Below are 17,842 nucleotides of genomic sequence, written 5' to 3'. Positions count from 1 at the left end.
TGTAGAAGGTACCACGTTACAGATGAAGCCTTCAGTTCAATTCAATTTTATGTACACAGCGCCAAATCACAACAACTGTCGCCTCAAGGAGCTTTATATTGTAAGGTAGATCCTACAATAATACATACAGAGAAAAACCCAACAATCATATGACCCCCTATGAGCAGCACTTTGGCGACAGTGGGAAGGAAAAACTCTCTTTTAACAGGAAGAAACCTCCGGCAGAACCAGGCTCAGGGAGGGGCGGGGCCATCTGCTGTGATTGGTTGGGGTGAGAGAAGGAAGACAGGATAAAGACATGCTGTGGAAGAGAGACAGAGGTTAATAACAGATATGATTCAGTGCAGAGAGGTCTGTGAACACATAGTGAGTGAAGAAGAAACACCCAGTGCATCATGGGAATCCCCCGGCAGCCTACGTCTATTGCAGCATAACTAAGGGAGGATTCAGGGTCACCTGGTCCAGCCCTAACTATATGCTTTAGCAAAAAGGAAAGTTTGAAGCCTAATCTTGAAAGTAGAGATAGTGTCTGTCTCCTGAATCCAAACTGGAAGCTGGTTCCACAGAAGAGGGGCCTGAAAACTGAAGGCTCTGCCTCCCATTCTACTTTTAAATACTAACATATTTCTGACATATGTAAGTGCCATAAACATCAGCCATCAATAAAAAATATAAAACAGCATTTGAACAAACAGTCCTGCCAATGGCAGAATTGGTTCTCTGACAGCAGCACAACTTTTATTTCAGAGCTGTTTTTAAACCGAGACGATGCTGAGAGACGACCTCAGCTGACGTTGGTCAGGGTGGAAATGTTTGCTGGGTGGGTCGTTCGGGCAAATCTGGACTCTAAATCCAAATCCAGCTTTAACATCTCATAACAGGAAACATGTCAGGCCCTCTGTAATCAGTGCTTTAAACGCCCTTAGATATAACACATGTGTAATGCGCTTGAGGGCTCGGGTTTCATGATGACTGACAGGCTGATAGGTATTCATCTGCCTGACTCACCTGAGCGAATGCTTTGAAAGGAAGCTCGTATGACCGCGACAGGGCTCGGCCGTTCTGTTGACTTTTACTTTTTATTCACCTCAGGAACACAACAGCCCGAGCTCGGACAGCTCGGGAGTGTCTGCCTTTCCACAAACCTCCCTATGGATGCTGACGTCAGGGCAGGAACTTTGTTACACAATCGAATTATTTTCTCTTTTCAAAAAGTCACATTCAGTTTATTGAGCAGCCAAAAGTCGCCCTTTACCTTTCAAGTACCAAACTATGAACGAGTATGTAGGACAAATCCTTTTCATCTAAATGTTAAAAACAGCTAGCTATAAATAAAGCTATTAGTGTTCCTTATTATAAGAAATAACACAAAAGATTTCGGTGGACGAGAAGATGTAGTGATGTTGGGTTAATGTGGAGTAATCATATACAGATATCTACAAGGCTGCGTTCACACTGCAGGTCTTGATGCTCAATTCCGATTTTTTGATCAAATCCGATTTTTTTGTCTGCTCGTTCACACTACAAATAAAATGTGACAGCAAACGCGCTCTAGTGTGAACGCTCAAAGCGGCCCGCATGCGCAAAAGAAGACGTCACACACAACGCGCTCTGTTTAGACCCAGAACAACAGTATGTTTGACTGATGGCCTTAATATAAAGACTTCGGACTTCACGTTTCCCAATTTTTGCTTTAAGTTATTTTGTTATTTACATAATGATGTAAATAACCTAATAATGATCCTTATTGCTGTTTTAGAGGAGCGCTGCTTCAAAGGATAGCTGCAGATTTCTGTCAGAATCTGCAGATTATGTAGTACAAATAAAATGTTCACGTTTCTCCAACGTTGTCTTCCCAGCAGTTTCACGGGATGGACAGGAAGCGTTCGCGATGTCTTCTCCGGCGCTGATAATCGGCGTCTGTCTTGTGTCAGTGACGTAAAAGACGGATTTAATGCGACATGACCATCAAACAGCAGTCGCTTTCTGAAACATCAGATATGTATCGGATTCAGCACCACATACGAAAGTGACCCAGATCGGATTTGAAAATATCGGATTTGTGCCGTTCACACTGTCATAGCATGATCGGATAGATGGTCGCAGAGGGTCAGAAAAATCGGATTTGATGCGCTTTCGCCTGCAGTGTGAACGCAGCCTAAGTGGTGTGATTTTAAAAATCCATCATCTTTGTGTTTCTGCAGATTTTTAGGAGCTTTTATGTGCCACGCATGTAGGAGGGAGCATGAACACACATACAGCCACATATGATTGTTCTCATCAGCATTTCCTGTTTTATTTTTCTTCTTTATCACTTCAATGATTTCCGATTCTGCAGTGATGCACCTGAACGCCTCGCACTGTTGAACTTGATGCTCTCTGGCGTATGGAACAATGATGCTTTATTCAAAATGGAAAACAATAAAAAACTATGAATCGAAATGATTTCGGTGGATTTAAGTGCTAAAAATAACTTCTTGTAAAATACAAAATATTCTGCCAGGAACATCCTGTCGTGTTGTCCTGTCACCTGACCGCCAGAATCAGCTGATGTTTTTTCTACAGTAACTTTAGTATATTTACTGAAGCCATGAAAAATGTCACCTTCACACTTTGAACAGTTTCACAGTGACGGCTCATCCAGGTCTAGACTGGTTCAGCTTCTGACTTATAACCAAACTTTCTTATGGTGTGTTCAGTGCTGCTCAGAAATCAGTTCATCCTCAGACAAACTCTTATTGAACACGTGACCATCAATGTTGCTGTTGCACAGCTGTGAGCTTTGTTAAAAGAGGAAAATCGAGGGATTTATGACCAGGAGCCATCAAATATGACACAACTTGATTAAGCAGCCACCGAGGCCACACGATGTCTCCTCAAAGTTTACCCAAGTTTGATTGATTTTACATGGAATGAACCTGGAACACTTCGGGTTTATTCCTCCTATGAAGCTGGGCTTTGTAACAGTTTTTCAGACTTCCCTGTTGGATTCAAGGTCATTATTTAAGCAGACTAATGAGATTCGACACATGCTGAGCGACGCTGTGTGCGGTCTTACTCTCTCCGGCCTCCTCTCGGCTCTGCTTCTGTGTCTGATCAGAATTGAACTTTCTCCATGACTTTCCACACCCACCATCCCTGCTGTTCTCCTGTGGGACAGGAGCTGGGAGTATCACAGGTTGCCATTTGTTTGAGATCGTGCTGTCATGCCATTGTCTCCATTACAACACCACACAGAGGCCGGTAGTTGCTCTTATTACTGCATGAATAAGCGATGCACCTGTACTGCGCACTGGGACACTTTAAGGAAAAGATATAAACATAAGTTGGTCTGTAGCCCGGCTTGAAATCACACGTGGGTGTCCCCAAATCTGGCTCAGGCGCAGCTCTTTCTTGGCAGCAGTGTGAAATTTTACTCTGGAGCTTTTTAAAAACAAAATGTAGGTCAGGACTATTGAATCCCAGTGAGACCGGTCCAGGTTAGACAGGGCTGCGGAGTCACAGAGTCATGTGTGACAGCGGCGTCTCCTGCAAAACATATGAAAGTAGTGAAACACAGAGTGGGAGGGTGGTGCACCTCAGGCACTGTGGATGGAAAGGCTCCACCCTGGGAGGGAAGTGATAACACTTCTGATCCAAACTGATGCCATTCCTGGTTTCGTTGGTTAAAGGTGTGGCCAACCACCGCAACCACAGCTGGTTGTCTGAAACTGAGCCAGGTCACAAACATCGTGCTTAGTACACCTGTACAGCGCCGCGTGTTCACAGCGCACACAGGAAGTCACTTATTCTCAAGATTCATAAAAGCATTTTAAAGCAGCTTTACTTGATTCTCACCTCTTTACTTAACGTCTTGGGCTCTACTAGAATAAATATGCAAGATTCAGTTTAAAAAAAAAAAATTATCATCCAACAGCAGGACTTGAGTTGATCTCAGTTCACCTTCCATGTGAACTTGAGGTCTCCTTATAAACCAACTTCCTTCTGATTGGCTGCCCCTCACAAACAGAAGGTTTGGAGAGCAGGTGGGGCTTCTTTTTGAAACAGGAAGTCAGCTCTTGTCACTGTCTTGATCGTGTTCACCTGGGCCTCATTCTCTCTGCAGTCTCTTTAGTCTGTTGTACTCCCTCAGTCTTATTCGGGTTCCTCCTTCATATTGTCTACCTGCTTGTTTTGCTTTGAAGCTGATGGAAACAACAGAAACCCAAACAGAGAGGCTGTCAGGTTTCCATCCTGTGCGACAGGAAGAAGATATGATTCATGAAAAAGAGCTGAAAGTCTGCACGTCTGCCTTAGAAACAGAAATTAACTGCAGAAGATGGTTGGAGGGACGCAGTTTTAACTCTTCGATTTCCCCCAAACTTTACTGATATAGTCACAAATTAAAATAGTATATAAATGTAAATCGTTCAGTTAAAACGTCTACGTTCAATCTGACTGGAAATATAGAATTTTACGTGTCAATAATTTCAGATCAGATATTCTCCGACTCTGTTCTTTGCTTAGTTGTCACAACACTGGTTTCCATGCGTTGGCTCCTGTTTTATCCTTGAATGAGGTCAGTGTGGTTTAACAAAGACAAAACACTGGTCTGTAACTGCTCAGGCACGAGGACTGACAGTGAGTGAAAGAGCAGAGAGGCCGGCTCTGAAAAGCTAAATATTAAAACAAGAAATAAATATAACCAGAAGAGTTCAGGACAGAATATTTATTGCAGTGTCAAAAAACAAACTAAGCAAACATCCAGTTTTTACGTTTCCACAGTCCACGAGCTTCCTCTGCCCGTGATGAGGTATGCTGTGCAGTGCAAACTTCTATTTAAATACTAAAAATCGAATTTATGTGAAAAGGAAACAGATTTTCATTTGAATGACATGATCGTTCCAGATAATAAGTCCAGGACGTCGTACTCCGAAACAGGATTTTGGAAAACTCGTCTTCTCGGACGTCTCTGAGGAGACGCCACAACCAAAAATACGGCTTTATTATATTATTTATACAGAAATGTGACGCTGCGAACACGAGCACCTTCAGAGTGACACCTGATAAAAGTTTGTACATTAATATGTTTTACTGTTTTTACATGAGACTGAAAGATGAGCTGATTAAACAGCCACCTGTGTGACCCCCTCCTCTCCTGTGTTAAACAGCCACCTGTGTACTGGCCTGCACCGCCCCCTGCTGGCCTGAAGTAAAACACACATGACTTGCAGTGTTTCAGTGAAGAACAGCAGTGGGATCCACAGCGGCACCATTTTTCTCATCCCTGTGCGTCCTTCTTGATGTCTGCAGGGTGGGCTTTTACAGGGGGTCGGGGTCACAGGTCAGGGACATCGAGGCTCCTCAGCCACAGCTCCAGGGCGAACTTGGTCCCGGTGCTGACCCGCTCCACGTCGGGACCGCTGGCTGGAGCGCGACTGGTGAAGACCGCCAGAGGCATCGAAGACTCGGTCAGAGCTCCGTCTGCAGAGACCTGCGACACGCTGGAGACACAGAAGGGCTCAGAGAAGAAGCACATGCCCGTGCCGTGACACATCCAGCTCGCAGTTTGTGCTGCATTGATGTCAGTGTCTGCAGGTTTTGTGAGGGCAGCATGCTTTTTTTGTCTCTGAGCTGTCAGGCCAGGACGCCACACAAAGCCTCACATACATAACAGGCAAGAACACAATTTACAGGATGCACAGCATCCTCTCTGTTCCTGTAGAAAACAACTACAAAACAAGCTGTGCTTCATAACACAAGCAGCTGAGCTCTAATGGACTCACAAGCACATCTCAGGTATTGACATCAGCACAAACTCTGTGAGCTGGAAGCTTCGTGGCGTCCAGCTCTGCATCTAAACCCGTGATACCTGATGCTGCTCGGCAGGTCGTCCAGCTGAACGCTGGCGTCGTCTCCGTCCACAGCAGACACGATGGCTCTGACCAGCCGGCTGTCCGCCCACAGACACGCGCTGACCTCAGCAGGCGAAGGCCTGAGAGAGGGCTGCGGGTGCAGACAACGAGAGGAATCACACAAGAGGCCGGCTCACTTTAAAATAACAGCAGAGGGGATCATTCACAACGAGACAAATGTTAGAGACAGAGGGGCAACGTCACAAAAACATTAAAGTAACAGCCGAGTTGTGCCTGCTGGGTCCATTTTATCATCATCCAACATCAAGTAGACAAAAGATCATGTCAAATCATTCATTAGGTGCCAAAATGATCCAAAATCACATCCACCATGAGAGGGGAGGCAGCCCGAGCCCCCGTAGCTGTTACCTGTAACTGCAGGTGAGTGAGAGACGAGTGCAGCAGCATGTAGACGACTACGTGGTGTCTCTGAGGAAGTCCTCTGGACAGCATGGGAGGAAACGCCGACTGATGGTCAGACAGAACACACAGAGGGCTGTGACATATATAACCTCACAGCGTACGACGTAAATAAGAGCAGCAGGCAGTGATTAAAAGACACTCGGGTCACCGTCTCACCTCCCACAGGCCCAGCACTGTTGGAGACACCTGCTCCGGCTCCAGTTTGAGTCCAGTTTCCTCGTGCAGCTCTCTCAGACCTGCACCCAGCAGCTTCACACGTTACAGGAATAAAGTTCACACAGTTACTTTGTGTTAACCTCGTTTGCCTTGTTGTAGAAGTCGTCACACTGACTAAACGACACGTAAAATGATGCTGGGAAGCAAAGGAAACATGTACCGTCTCATCTAGCTCCACGTGACCTCCTAAATATCAACACAATACATGAAGAGCGTTACAAAACAAGAAAACCCGTAACAACGAGTGTGTGTGTGTGTGTGTGTGTGTGTGTGTGTGTGTTTAATAATGTGTGCAAACACAGATCTGTGTGCTGAACCTGGAGGAACCCAGACGTTGGGAAATATGCGAAGCTCCTTTGCCCGCCGTGTCAGCAACACTCTCTGATTGGCTGTCTGCAGGAGGATAGCCACACCCACATCCACTCCACGCTGTTGGATGTCCAATGGGATTGCAGCTGCGTCCGTGGCTGACAGGTGTTTGATGGGACAGAAAGCAGGCCTCTGAGAGAGAAACAGCAGGAAACCCTGAGCTGTTGTTGTGAAACTTGCCGTATAAATACAACCGAATTAAATTGAACTGAGTGCGGATGCAGAGGAGCGAATGCTCAGCGTGTCTGACCTTCAGCGGGACCCCTCGCCCTCTGTCTCCTTTGTAAAGAATGAACTGATTTTTCTCCAGCGTGCAGCTCACCTCCACCTCATCCTCGCCGCTGTCAGTGAAGTGACCCGTTACACTCTGACACACATCAAGAAGAAGAAAGATGAGAACAGCGCCCCCTCTGTTGCTCTAAAGATGGTGTGAGACGACATCTGCACCAACCTGAACAAACTGAGCTCGCCGTGGAGCCGCTCGCTCTTTGCACACACACACCAGGATCCTCCTCACTTTATCCATGGCGACCCCTCGACCCCGACCACGTCCGTCTGCAGGAGCTGAACACGTGACCACAACACGCCTTGAAAGGACAGTCCACTCCCTTTTAATCAGTGTTGGGCAAGTTACTTTGAAAAAGTAATTAATTATAGTTACTAGTTACTTCTTCAAAAAAGTAACTGAGTTAGTAACTGAGTTAATTAGTTACTTGAAAAGTAACTATTGCGTTCCTCCACATTTCACCTTTAAAAGCTGTTTCCTTTGCCTTGTTTGGTCTCATCAGCACAGCCTCACGTGTCTGAATCTACAGTCATGTTTTCATTTTGACAAACTGTAACACAACTGATCTCAAATCAGACAAAAAACATAAAACCCGAGTAGAAAAAGTGATATTTTTACTGTAACAACCACAAACATGTTTAATGAATCATATTTCACAACTTCAAATGCAAACATAAACTGACAGTTTTAAAATTATATGCACAAGTTTTGCAAACATCACAGCCTGATACCTGCAGGTCTGACAGCAGCAGGTGTGTCACTCCTGTTTCTACCTGGAGACAGCAGCCGCCTCATTGTTCTGACACACAACACAGAACTATCCACAACAGTAACTACACAAGACAACACGTCACTCCTAAAACTTCCCCTCTTTGCTCGTGATCACCGTCCGCGGGAGCGCAGCTGCCTAAAGCTGCAGCGCCCAGATTACTTACAGCTACTTCCTGCAGCTGATATAAGCTGCTGTAAACTGAACACAGCTTCAACCGTCTGTTGGTTGAAAAATAGTCACGGACCGCGTTTTCTTGTTAGTAACTGTAACGGCATTGTAACGATAGGAATAGTAATTAGTTAGATTACTCGTTACTGAAAAAGTAACTCCGTTACTTGTAACGCCGTTAATCCCATCACTGATTTTAATACATAACACACAGAGTTTAAGCTAAAATGACTGTAAACATGTAATAAATCCAAAAACAACACCTGACGCCTCACAATCAGCTGATCTTTGCTCAATTTCACCTCTATACTCCAAATACTAGAATACGAAGTGCATAAAATGGGACGAAATTTAGAGTTTTTTAAATTCATTAAGTTTTCAGCATTTTTGATCTCTTATAATACCATCAGTACAGAATGTATCCACACAAAAACACATTGCAGCTCCGCTAAAACTGTTTTTGGTTCATTATTGTTTCTGTGACTCAGTTAAGCATCCACATCCTGATGGACGCATCAATAACTAACTGCACCGATCCCCAGGATATTTGATCTGCTGATCTTTCACTGGAGAAAGTGCATTTTAATTAAACTGGAAGGATCATATCACTATGTGGGAGACGTGGCTGGTCAGAACATATTCAGGACTCCTTTTACTTTTTTAATGTAGTGGCAAAAGTAAATCATCAAAACACGAAAGCATCAGACTGTGAAGATCTACAGATCCTGAGAGCCTCGGTGATCCTGCAGGAAGCTTCTGCAGGACCTCGAGGTGTTGGATCAGTGTCATGTTTCCAAACTATCACACAGCACAGCAACATTGCTTCTCTATGTCAGGGCCTAGAAATGCTGGAATGACTCACACTCAGCACAAGTGTGAAAAGGGAGAAAGAGAAATATTTAAAAGGGCAGCGAGATCGCGGTGTTGTGCTAAGAAGGGATTTGTGACGGTTCTGTGTGTTTTTAGTGTATTTTAAATATGTGATATTGATAACTTCTGAGAGTGTTTTATATAAAATAAAGATATTACTTGTTTTGTAGGTGTCTTCGTGATTCTGATTTACTGTAGATCCGGTCTTTTTTAGCCACTCAAACACCTTTATTGAAACGGTTAATGTTATATTTGTTGTCATTTGTGCGGCCCTCTTGGCCTGGTCTCTCTTGAATGAGACATGTTTAACTTCAGTCAGTTTTACGTTCGTTATTAAAGGACGTATAAAAGTACTTTGCGAATAAAAACATAGCGCTGGGAAAAAGCAGGAGCCATTTCAAAAGAAAACACGTTATATTATTGATTATATTCATTCAAACAACCAAGTGTTCATTAAGCAGCTCATTTTCATAACTTTAGTGCCGAGTCCAGCTGTTTAAACCAGACAAATACAGACCGCCTGTTAGCAGAACAGCTGTCAACAGCTGGGACTTTGGGCTCAAACTGTGCACAAAGCTAACTAACTTTAGCTAACACCCTCGTTTAGCGGAAGTAAAACGCTCTGGAAAAAACAACTTCCTACACATTAACCTGCACATGTGTTAGTGAAGGGATTACGGGTTAACCCCGATACACAGGCTCGCTCAGAAACACAGCAGAAGAAGCAGAAACCTACTGAAAAGGAGAAGAAGGCGCTCGCTAACTCCTGCAGGTCGTTTCAGTCGGATCCAACTTCCGCTTCCATACTTCAAAATAAAAGCCTTCCTTCTTCGTTTTGGTCGAACTGATTCAATCTTCGTATTTTTTATTGTTTATGGAAAAATCCTGAACCATTAATTTCCCCCATCATGGTATTATACAGAAACTTAATGTTTTGGGGATTTTTTTGTAATTGAAGTAAAATGTTGTGTGCGCCAGATTAAATAAATTATAATAGTTAGCAGCTGCTCGCCTGCTAACTGGTACCAAACAGAGAGCATATAACTAGGGGTGGGTTTTGATAATCGGATCGAATCGATTCTAGAAATCAGTGATGATACCCAGCCCTACGTATAACCCCAGTTTTAGCTTCTCTGCACTGGCTTCTCGTCTCCTACAGGATCCAATTTACACTTTGACTTTTTGTTTTTAACGCCCGAGCCCCTTCCTACCTGTCTGAGCTCCTTTCTGTTTCTGTTCCAGGAAAAACCCTGAGGTGTAGCTCAAAATTAATGCTGTCCATCCCACGGACTAATCTCAAATGCGATGGAGCCTTTTGTGGCACGTCCCAGACTTTGGAATAGTCTCCCCTGAAATATTAGATCGGCACAAACACGTGATCACTTTAAATCACTACTAAAGACACATTTTTATGCCCTGGCTTTTAACACACTATGAGTATACCTTCGTTGTTTATGAAATCCTGTCATTGAAACTTTTGTCAGAAAATGGAAAAGGTATATCGGGGAAACTTTTTTATTGAGAGCATTTTTTTCGGGGTGGCTTTAACTCAGGAGGTAGAGCTGGTCACCTACTGATCGGAAGGTTGAGGTTCGATACCTCCAGGTATCCTTGGGCAAGATGCTAATCCCAAGTTGCTCTCTGATGCATCCATTGAAGTTTGACTGTGTGTGTGAATGTTGTTAGATAGCACTCAGTTTAGAGTCAGTGCTTGTGAGGATGGGTGTGACTGGGTGAATGTGGCATGTTGTATAGAGCGCTTTGAGTACTCCGGCAGAGTAGAACACTTTATAAGAATCAGTCCATTTCTCTTCTTGTTATTTGGCTCTAAAACAGCTGGAGACAATTAATCCTGTTACTGACATTCTGAAGGTTTTTTGCAGTTTGAAAGACAGAAAATGTATTCAGTGCAAATACTGTGAGTGACAGGTGTTTAATTCTTAGATGATGCAGAGAAATCAGAGACTGGGAGGCTGTGGAGGCTCAGCTGCCTCACATTCAAACATGACTTTGACTGGGTTTCCAGCCTCCCTTTAAAAAGTGCAACTATAATGCAGCTCTGTTGCATTATAATTGCATAAAAACAATTTATTGTAGTGTTAACGTTACAATACAAGAGTGTGATTTGAAATGACTGTCAGTAATAATGATGATTACGGTTTGATTACACTAACATGGCAGATTTCCCCCTAAATTACCCAGAATGCTGTGCAACAGTTGCCAGTGACACCTCAGTAAAAAAAAGCAAGAAAAGACAGACGGAGTCAGACTCCTGCAGCATCTGAAGTGCTCTCAGATGATTCCTCCTCTCAGGGCGAGTAGGGCGGCAGCAGACCTCTGCGATCATCAGACTCCGCCTGCGGGTCAAAGGTCAGACGACATCAACATCGGCTGTTCTGGAAATGTTCTCAAAAACAAACATTTAAAATGCTTCATACCTGAGAATAAAGTTTTTTTTCCCTTGTAAATGTTTGACTATAATTTTTGATATTTTATGTTTTCATGATTTTATTTCTCTCTCTTAAACCTGCAAAAGCCTCATTAACCAATCACAGATCATTTTCAGTTAAAGGGATTCAATGAGTTAATAAGCTGAATATTTCAGGTTTTGAATCCTTTAGGTGTGAATAATGGACCGTTCCATTCCTCCGTCACTGCAGGAGGCGTAGTTACACATTTTTGGTGATCAGACATCAAACCGAAACATTTCAATTTGTCGGCTAGTGGTGCAACGGATCAAAAGTCTCACGGTTCGGATCAGATCGCGTTTTTTCTTCGTCACGGATCGGATCAATTTTCGGATCAGCAGAAGAAAAAAAAAGAAGCCAAAAATTTAACTCGCCATTTACTTATTTAAGTATTTTTTGCCTATTAAAAAAAACATTCAACTCAAGACTCATTCCGCGCAATTATATAAAAACAAATTAAGATGCAGTATAGGGCAGTGCAGGGCTTTGTATCTACCACCCGCTCTGATATAATGAGCGGTCACGTAGCTTTCCGTTGCCCTGGAGCTCCACCCATTTGTAGTTAGGGCAACAGAAGATGCCTGGGACAGCTCAGCCATAACTTTAAACTTTTCCTGCTCATGCATGCTTGGAAGGATCTTCTCACTGAAGCGGATGCGCGACGGGATATCATAGCGTGGCTCAAGCACGCTCATCATAGTTTAAACTAGTGCTGTCAGCATAAATCTAGTTAAAATGACGTTAATGCCATAACTGCATTAATGCGGCAAATCTCCGTTAACTAGTTACCGCGGATCGCCCGTGCATGGGGCTGCACGGCGTCAATGCATTAACTAACACGTTGACTAGTTTAAACCCCTTGTTTTGCACAACAGAATACGGCTTCAGCTAAACACCCCCAACAGCTTTTGTAACAGCTTTAACCCGGTCGGATTGGGCAGCAAAGGGCTGCTTAAATCAACCGTGATCCGTTGCACCACTAACATCGGCCCTTCAGTCTTCTTGTGCACCATGAGATCAATTTTGATGCTCTTGATATTTTTTAATCACTTGCTGAATTTCGCGTTCTGACCGCGTGCACATCAGCGTCTGTGAAGTGCACGCGATTTCTTCTACTGCGTCAAAATAGAAATCTTTCAACTTGAATTTCATTTTAGGAAATGAACCTGCGGCGATGCCTTCAGGCTCGGACACACGACATAAAAGTCGGGTCTGTTTGAGACGGGAGCTGAAAGGACCAAAGTGAAACTTATTCTATATATAAATCATTTCCTGACAGTCCAGCACGTCAGCGTGTCAGTAATCTGTATAAAGTTTTCTGGGTGGTGAAAGCGCTCTGCACTTCAGTTTTATCTCTGGCTATCTGATAATTCATCCATCCATCCATCCATTCACTTCCGCTTATCCTTTTCAGGGTCGCAGGGGGCGCTGGAGCCTATCCCAGCTGTCATAGGGCAAGAGGCGGGGTACACCCTGGACAGGTCGCCAGTCTGTCGCAGGGCCAACACACAAGGACAGACAACCATTCGCACTCACATTCACTCGCACATTCAAACTTAGTGGCAATTTGGATTATCCAATTAACCTATCCCCACAAGCTGCATATCTTTGGATGGTGGGAGGAATTGATAATTCAATTCAATTTTATTTATATAGCGCCAAATCACAACAAAAGTCGCCTCAAGGCGCTTCATAGATACAGAGAAAAACCCAACAATCATGTGACCCCCTATAAGCTGCACTTTGGCGACATTGGGAAGGAAAAACTCCCTTTTAACAGGAAGAAACCTCCAGCAGAACCAGGCTCAGGGAGGGGCGGGGCCATCTGCTGTGATTGGTTGGGGTGAGAGAAGGAAGACGGGATAAGAAAAAATATATTTAAAGCAGGAGGAAATAAATTATAATCCCAGTTTACAAAGACTGAAAATATTTTTCGGATTCATCAAATCTTTTTATGCAAGAAAAGCTGATATTAAAAATGTATTTCAGCAGGTCTTATTATTATTTTGCTAATTTTCTTTTTTTCTCTCTTGCGACTGAACACATCAGCATTTCTTGAGAGGCGGAGTTAATATTATTGGTAGGAGGAGTCTTACGCTGAGAGAAGAAGGTGTGCGGAGCCTGATGGCTTTGCCAGAGAAAACACAGACGACGATGGTGACGCAGGTCTGCAGGACGAGGAGAACCAGGAAGAGGCCGAGCAGCCCGTAAAGAACCACCTGAAACAGGAAATATGAAACAGGAAATACACACAAAGAACAACCTGCTCCTGTGCTCAGGGAAGACCCCGGGACCAGATCTGAGGTGCACCGAGAGTCCGGCCTTGAAGACCAGACAGAGATAAACTTACATTCAGCATATAAACATTTTGGCTGCATTTCCTCCTCAGGCCTTCTACGTCCTTGAACTCGATGAAGCTCTGTCGGTCACAGAAGCGATCGGAGGGGGGGCATTCGGCCAGCAGCCAACAGGTGTAGGCCACACCGGCCAGGCCAATCAGGACGCTTATCACGTTGGACACCAGGGACCCCCAAACCTGCACAAACACCAGATATGGCTAAACTAACAGCGGCTAACAAACTACAATGGCTTCATCCATCTTTGATACACAGTCTGTGACTTTAACCGAAGCTCCAGAGGAATCACACCGCTGCAGCTAACCGTCCCTGAAATGGACCATTTTTAATGACATCATCTGACCAACAATATGGCTGCTGTGAGGTCACGGCACTAACAGACGGTCCAAGAAGGAGGAGCTGCAGCTTTGGTATTTCATTAGTTTGTCATTCAGCTGTAATCAGCAGGTCTGAGTTTGCTGACCTGTCACTCACACATCCTCTTTCTGGTTTCTCTAAAACTCACCAGTGAGATGGAAGTGCGTCTCCCTGCCGCCACGGCCACCGAGCCGGAGACGACAAACTGCACGACAGCAGAGAGGCGTGGTTAGACGACACATGACCCCTGTGAGGCTTTACCTGAAGATTATTAATCATGTTCGTGTGTACGTACAGCGGCGCCGAGGGCGAATGGAGAGTAGGCGATCATGGCCCACGAGGAGATGGCGGTCAGACTGAACAGGATGCACAGCAGCCCGATCATGATCTGAACGACCTGAGGACACAGACGGAGACGCAACATGAGCAAAGATGAAAAATAATGCAGATTTTAAAGTTCTTGTTAAAACACCACCAAACTGAAAAACAGCATCAAAGATGACCTGTGTGCAGGCTGAGAGCAGCCTGTGGTGTCACAGGTCACAGGCGCCTTCTGGCAGCTTCATTAAACCTTTATTATTACAATAAAATCTGATCCTTTAGCTCAACCTACCTTTAACGATTTAAAGTTAAATAAAGCCAAAGCTTTATTTAACTGAATTACGTAGATTTACCATAAGCCATTCTGATCACATGACTTAGTGAGCCTCCTATTACTCTGAAACTGAAGAACAGCTAAAAACTGTCAGGAAAGTTTATTCTGGTTGGTCAGAGGTGATGACATCATCATGACGTGTAAGTCGCTCTGACTGTGAAAACGTGTTTGTGTCTGTGCTTTGTTGCGATGAATATGATGGTCAGAGTCCAGACGCTCACCCCGAGAGCGTGCGGCTGTCCCCGCATGAAGGCGACGGTTATGTCGTCCATCTTGACTGGGATGGGTGTGGTCTTTTTCACAGGGGGAGGGGCCGGTGCAGTGGAGCTGCTGGCATTCTGGAGCTGGATGGAGCAGTCATCCTTGGGAATGACCTGAGTCACGACCATCACTCCCCCGATGGTGGTGATAGATGTGGATGCCATGATAAAGGTCAGAGGTCACAGAAGCTCAGAGGGAAAATTCTGGAAAAACCACAAGTGCAAACAATGAGGGAGGGGCCAACAATGTTTGAGTATTAGGGAGGAGAAGGGAATTTGCAGCAGCTGATCGACTTTAGCTTCCAGATGTTCTTCAGACAGACTTACAGGAGAAAATGATTCTGGTTTAGCAATAATTCTCTGAATTTTGCCTTTATGACATTTTAAGAATCTAAAAGAGCTCCACATTCAGGGGTGGCCAAATGGGGGCCACCAAAAACACAGTTTTCAGGTTTATGATGCTGGTATCAAATATCGATAACAAACACAGAGAAAGTTAACTTCCTGCTTTAAAGTTGATGTCGGTGAAAAGAGGTATTTACGAAAACCCGAAAGACTTTGAAATCATTAATAACCTGTTTTAATTGATTGACTGGAAGTCTCGCTTTAATGATTCAGCTGAAGCAGCTGAAGGGCGACTGAGGAGCTGAAGAGCAAAGACAACACGTGTAAGGACGCGCGTCTTACATTATCACCAGTATTACAGTCAACACGGGAATGATAGCAAACTAATAATCAAATGAAATATGAGCTTATGGCTGCTGCTCAGCGCGCTTCTTCCTCTTTGTTTGACATTTTAAGATGATAACATGTATCCACTGGTCACTCATCAAACTTTCAAACGTTGCTATAAAATCTTTTGTTAAACAAAAGTCCCCGAATTTAACGCGGATTCTGGTTCGGAGTTTCTCACTGCGTGATAAGGAAGTGCGGTTACCGGAAAATAAAACGGCTGTTTGTTTTTTAGTTCGACGCTAAATATCAGACTTTTGAAATCGCAGTTATCTCTACACGAGAGCTTTTCAACGTTTTTCTTTGTTTTATTTATTTATTTATTTTTAAGATAAGAATCGCGCGAACAAATCTCGATAAACTAACCGGAAATATATCTGCGCATTAGATCAAAAACATCGACTAACAATCATCTCGAGGCTGAGCTGCTCTCTGAAACATCTGCAAACACGCACGGATTACCTGACCACGCTGAGGATTACTCCTGAGCATTACCTGCAATCAGGTGGACACGCGGAAGTTCTCTGACCTGAACAACAGCTGCTGTTGCTTCTGTTCAGGATCAAGTTAGGCTGCCTTCAGGAGCAAACTGTAAACTCGGAATTCTGATTTACCAAACACTTGTCGGAAAGACCATAATGTGATAAAGTTCCAGTCCAATTTAATTAAACGATGAAATATTGCTTCAAATACAATAACATAAATAAACTGAGCTGTTTCTTTGGATTTTCTTTCTGACCTTGTTGAAAAACATTAGAAGGAATGATTTCAGAAGATTCAGTCTTCAATCACTGTGTGTAACTTTTAAAAAGACACTTTCAGGTGTTGTTGTTGTTGTTGTTGTTGTTGTTTTAAATAATTAAATTATAACTTTTAAATCACGAACATGCTTTTCCTGTGTGCGGATCTGCTGGATATGAAGGGAAATTTCGGCATAATTCCAACAACACCTGAAGGCAGCACAAGGAAATCACAACATTTCCCATAATCAACGTGAAAAAGCAGCTTTGCAACAACCTTCCCTGCCTCCTTTTAAGGGGACCTATCGTTTTTATCATACATTCACATGCCACTTCATTAGTTACACTCTTTAAACAGCCCCCACAGTTCTTAGCTCGGATTCAACAGGGTGCTGCAGACACTCGTGGGAGATTTTGATGTTTCACAACATCTCAACATCTGAATACACAGCCACTGCCACTGACACCGTGGCTGTGTATTCATTCCCAAAGATGTGTCTCACACTGTGAAAGTATTAACCCAAATTTCTGGTCCCAGACAATGAAAGGTTCAGGATCCCAGCGGAAAAACCTCGAAGTGAGACTCCACAGGCTGTTTCAGCGACAAACAGCTGATGACCCTTTAGTTTGGGGGCACCCTCTGTGTACAAGTAGTGCTGCTCATAACAACTGCCCCTTGGCTGGCTTCCACAAGTTGGCCAATCACAGGAACGCAGACTTTTAAAGGAGCAAATCATGAAGGTAAATATGCTGCAAAAGGCGAGAGCTTGAACTTGAGACAGAAGCTAAATACAGGGCCCAGATACGCTTTTAAATTAAATAAAAACACAGAGCAGGAACTGAGCAGAAGAGCGCCCCCTTTCACAGCCTGTTTGTCTGTGACAAACACACAAGTCAACACTCACATGCTTCTGGGGAAAAACAAGACGGCGTGTTTGCACAGGTTTAACAGACCTTTATTACTGACGAGCAGATGACAGCATCGGAGCTCTTATGTGCTTCTTCTCCTCCAGGATTCACATACGTGTCTTGGGATCAGGACGCAAAGGTTTCACACTCTACAAGAGCCAAACATTGCCTTTAGAATTTTATTCAATGAAGGTATTTACAAAAACAGAACAAAGTCCTGCTCGTGATTTATTGATGACTGTTCACATTTTGGAGATCAAATATTGATGAAGGTGATTTCAACTCATAAAGGACATTCAGCATCATTCATTCAACATCTTAACTCAGTCTCGACAAGTTCACGTGTGTAGTTCACTTACGCCACAA

At 43.8% G+C, this 17,842-nt stretch overlaps 2 protein-coding genes across 4 annotated transcripts; both read right to left on the bottom strand.

Moving 5' to 3' along the window:
* Nucleotides 1-4,686: 4,686 nt before the first annotated feature.
* nudt17 (nudix (nucleoside diphosphate linked moiety X)-type motif 17) lies at nt 4,687-9,874 on the bottom strand. 2 transcript variants are annotated; one of them, XM_080896989.1, is made up of 9 exons: nt 9,735-9,874; nt 7,354-7,466; nt 7,153-7,269; nt 6,851-7,034; nt 6,694-6,719; nt 6,474-6,566; nt 6,264-6,362; nt 5,852-5,985; nt 4,687-5,483 (listed from the first exon to the last, which is right to left on the bottom strand). In XM_080896989.1, exons 2-9 carry the CDS (start codon nt 7,426-7,428, stop codon nt 5,318-5,320), a joined length of 894 nt encoding a protein of 297 aa, XP_080753115.1. In that variant the 5' UTR covers nt 7,429-7,466; nt 9,735-9,874; the 3' UTR covers nt 4,687-5,317. The 2 variants fall into 2 exon arrangements, with proteins under 2 accessions (XP_080753115.1, XP_080753116.1); XM_080896990.1 differs by having other exon boundaries at nt 7,354-7,489; nt 9,735-9,797.
* A 965-nt stretch (nt 9,875-10,839) lies between these two features.
* Nucleotides 10,840-16,398, bottom strand: LOC308405956 (membrane-spanning 4-domains subfamily A member 4A-like). 2 transcript variants are annotated; one of them, XM_080896772.1, is made up of 7 exons: nt 16,290-16,352; nt 15,057-15,299; nt 14,476-14,577; nt 14,329-14,385; nt 13,817-14,002; nt 13,563-13,685; nt 10,840-11,355 (listed from the first exon to the last, which is right to left on the bottom strand). In XM_080896772.1, the coding sequence occupies exons 2-7, from the start codon at nt 15,258-15,260 to the stop codon at nt 11,308-11,310; spliced, it is 720 nt and encodes a 239-aa protein (XP_080752898.1). In that variant the 5' UTR covers nt 15,261-15,299; nt 16,290-16,352; the 3' UTR covers nt 10,840-11,307. The 2 variants fall into 2 exon arrangements, with proteins under 2 accessions (XP_080752898.1, XP_080752897.1); XM_080896771.1 differs by having other exon boundaries at nt 10,841-11,355; nt 16,323-16,398.
* Nucleotides 16,399-17,842: the final 1,444 nt, after the last annotated feature.

The sequence above is a fragment of the Rhamphochromis sp. 'chilingali' genome, assembly GCF_963969265.1.
Source record: "Rhamphochromis sp. 'chilingali' genome assembly, chromosome: 11".
NCBI classification, from domain to species: Eukaryota; Metazoa; Chordata; class Actinopteri; order Cichliformes; family Cichlidae; genus Rhamphochromis; species Rhamphochromis sp. 'chilingali'.
Note: the sequence above shows the minus strand (reverse complement) of the source record. Positions and strands in the feature narration are given on the sequence as shown.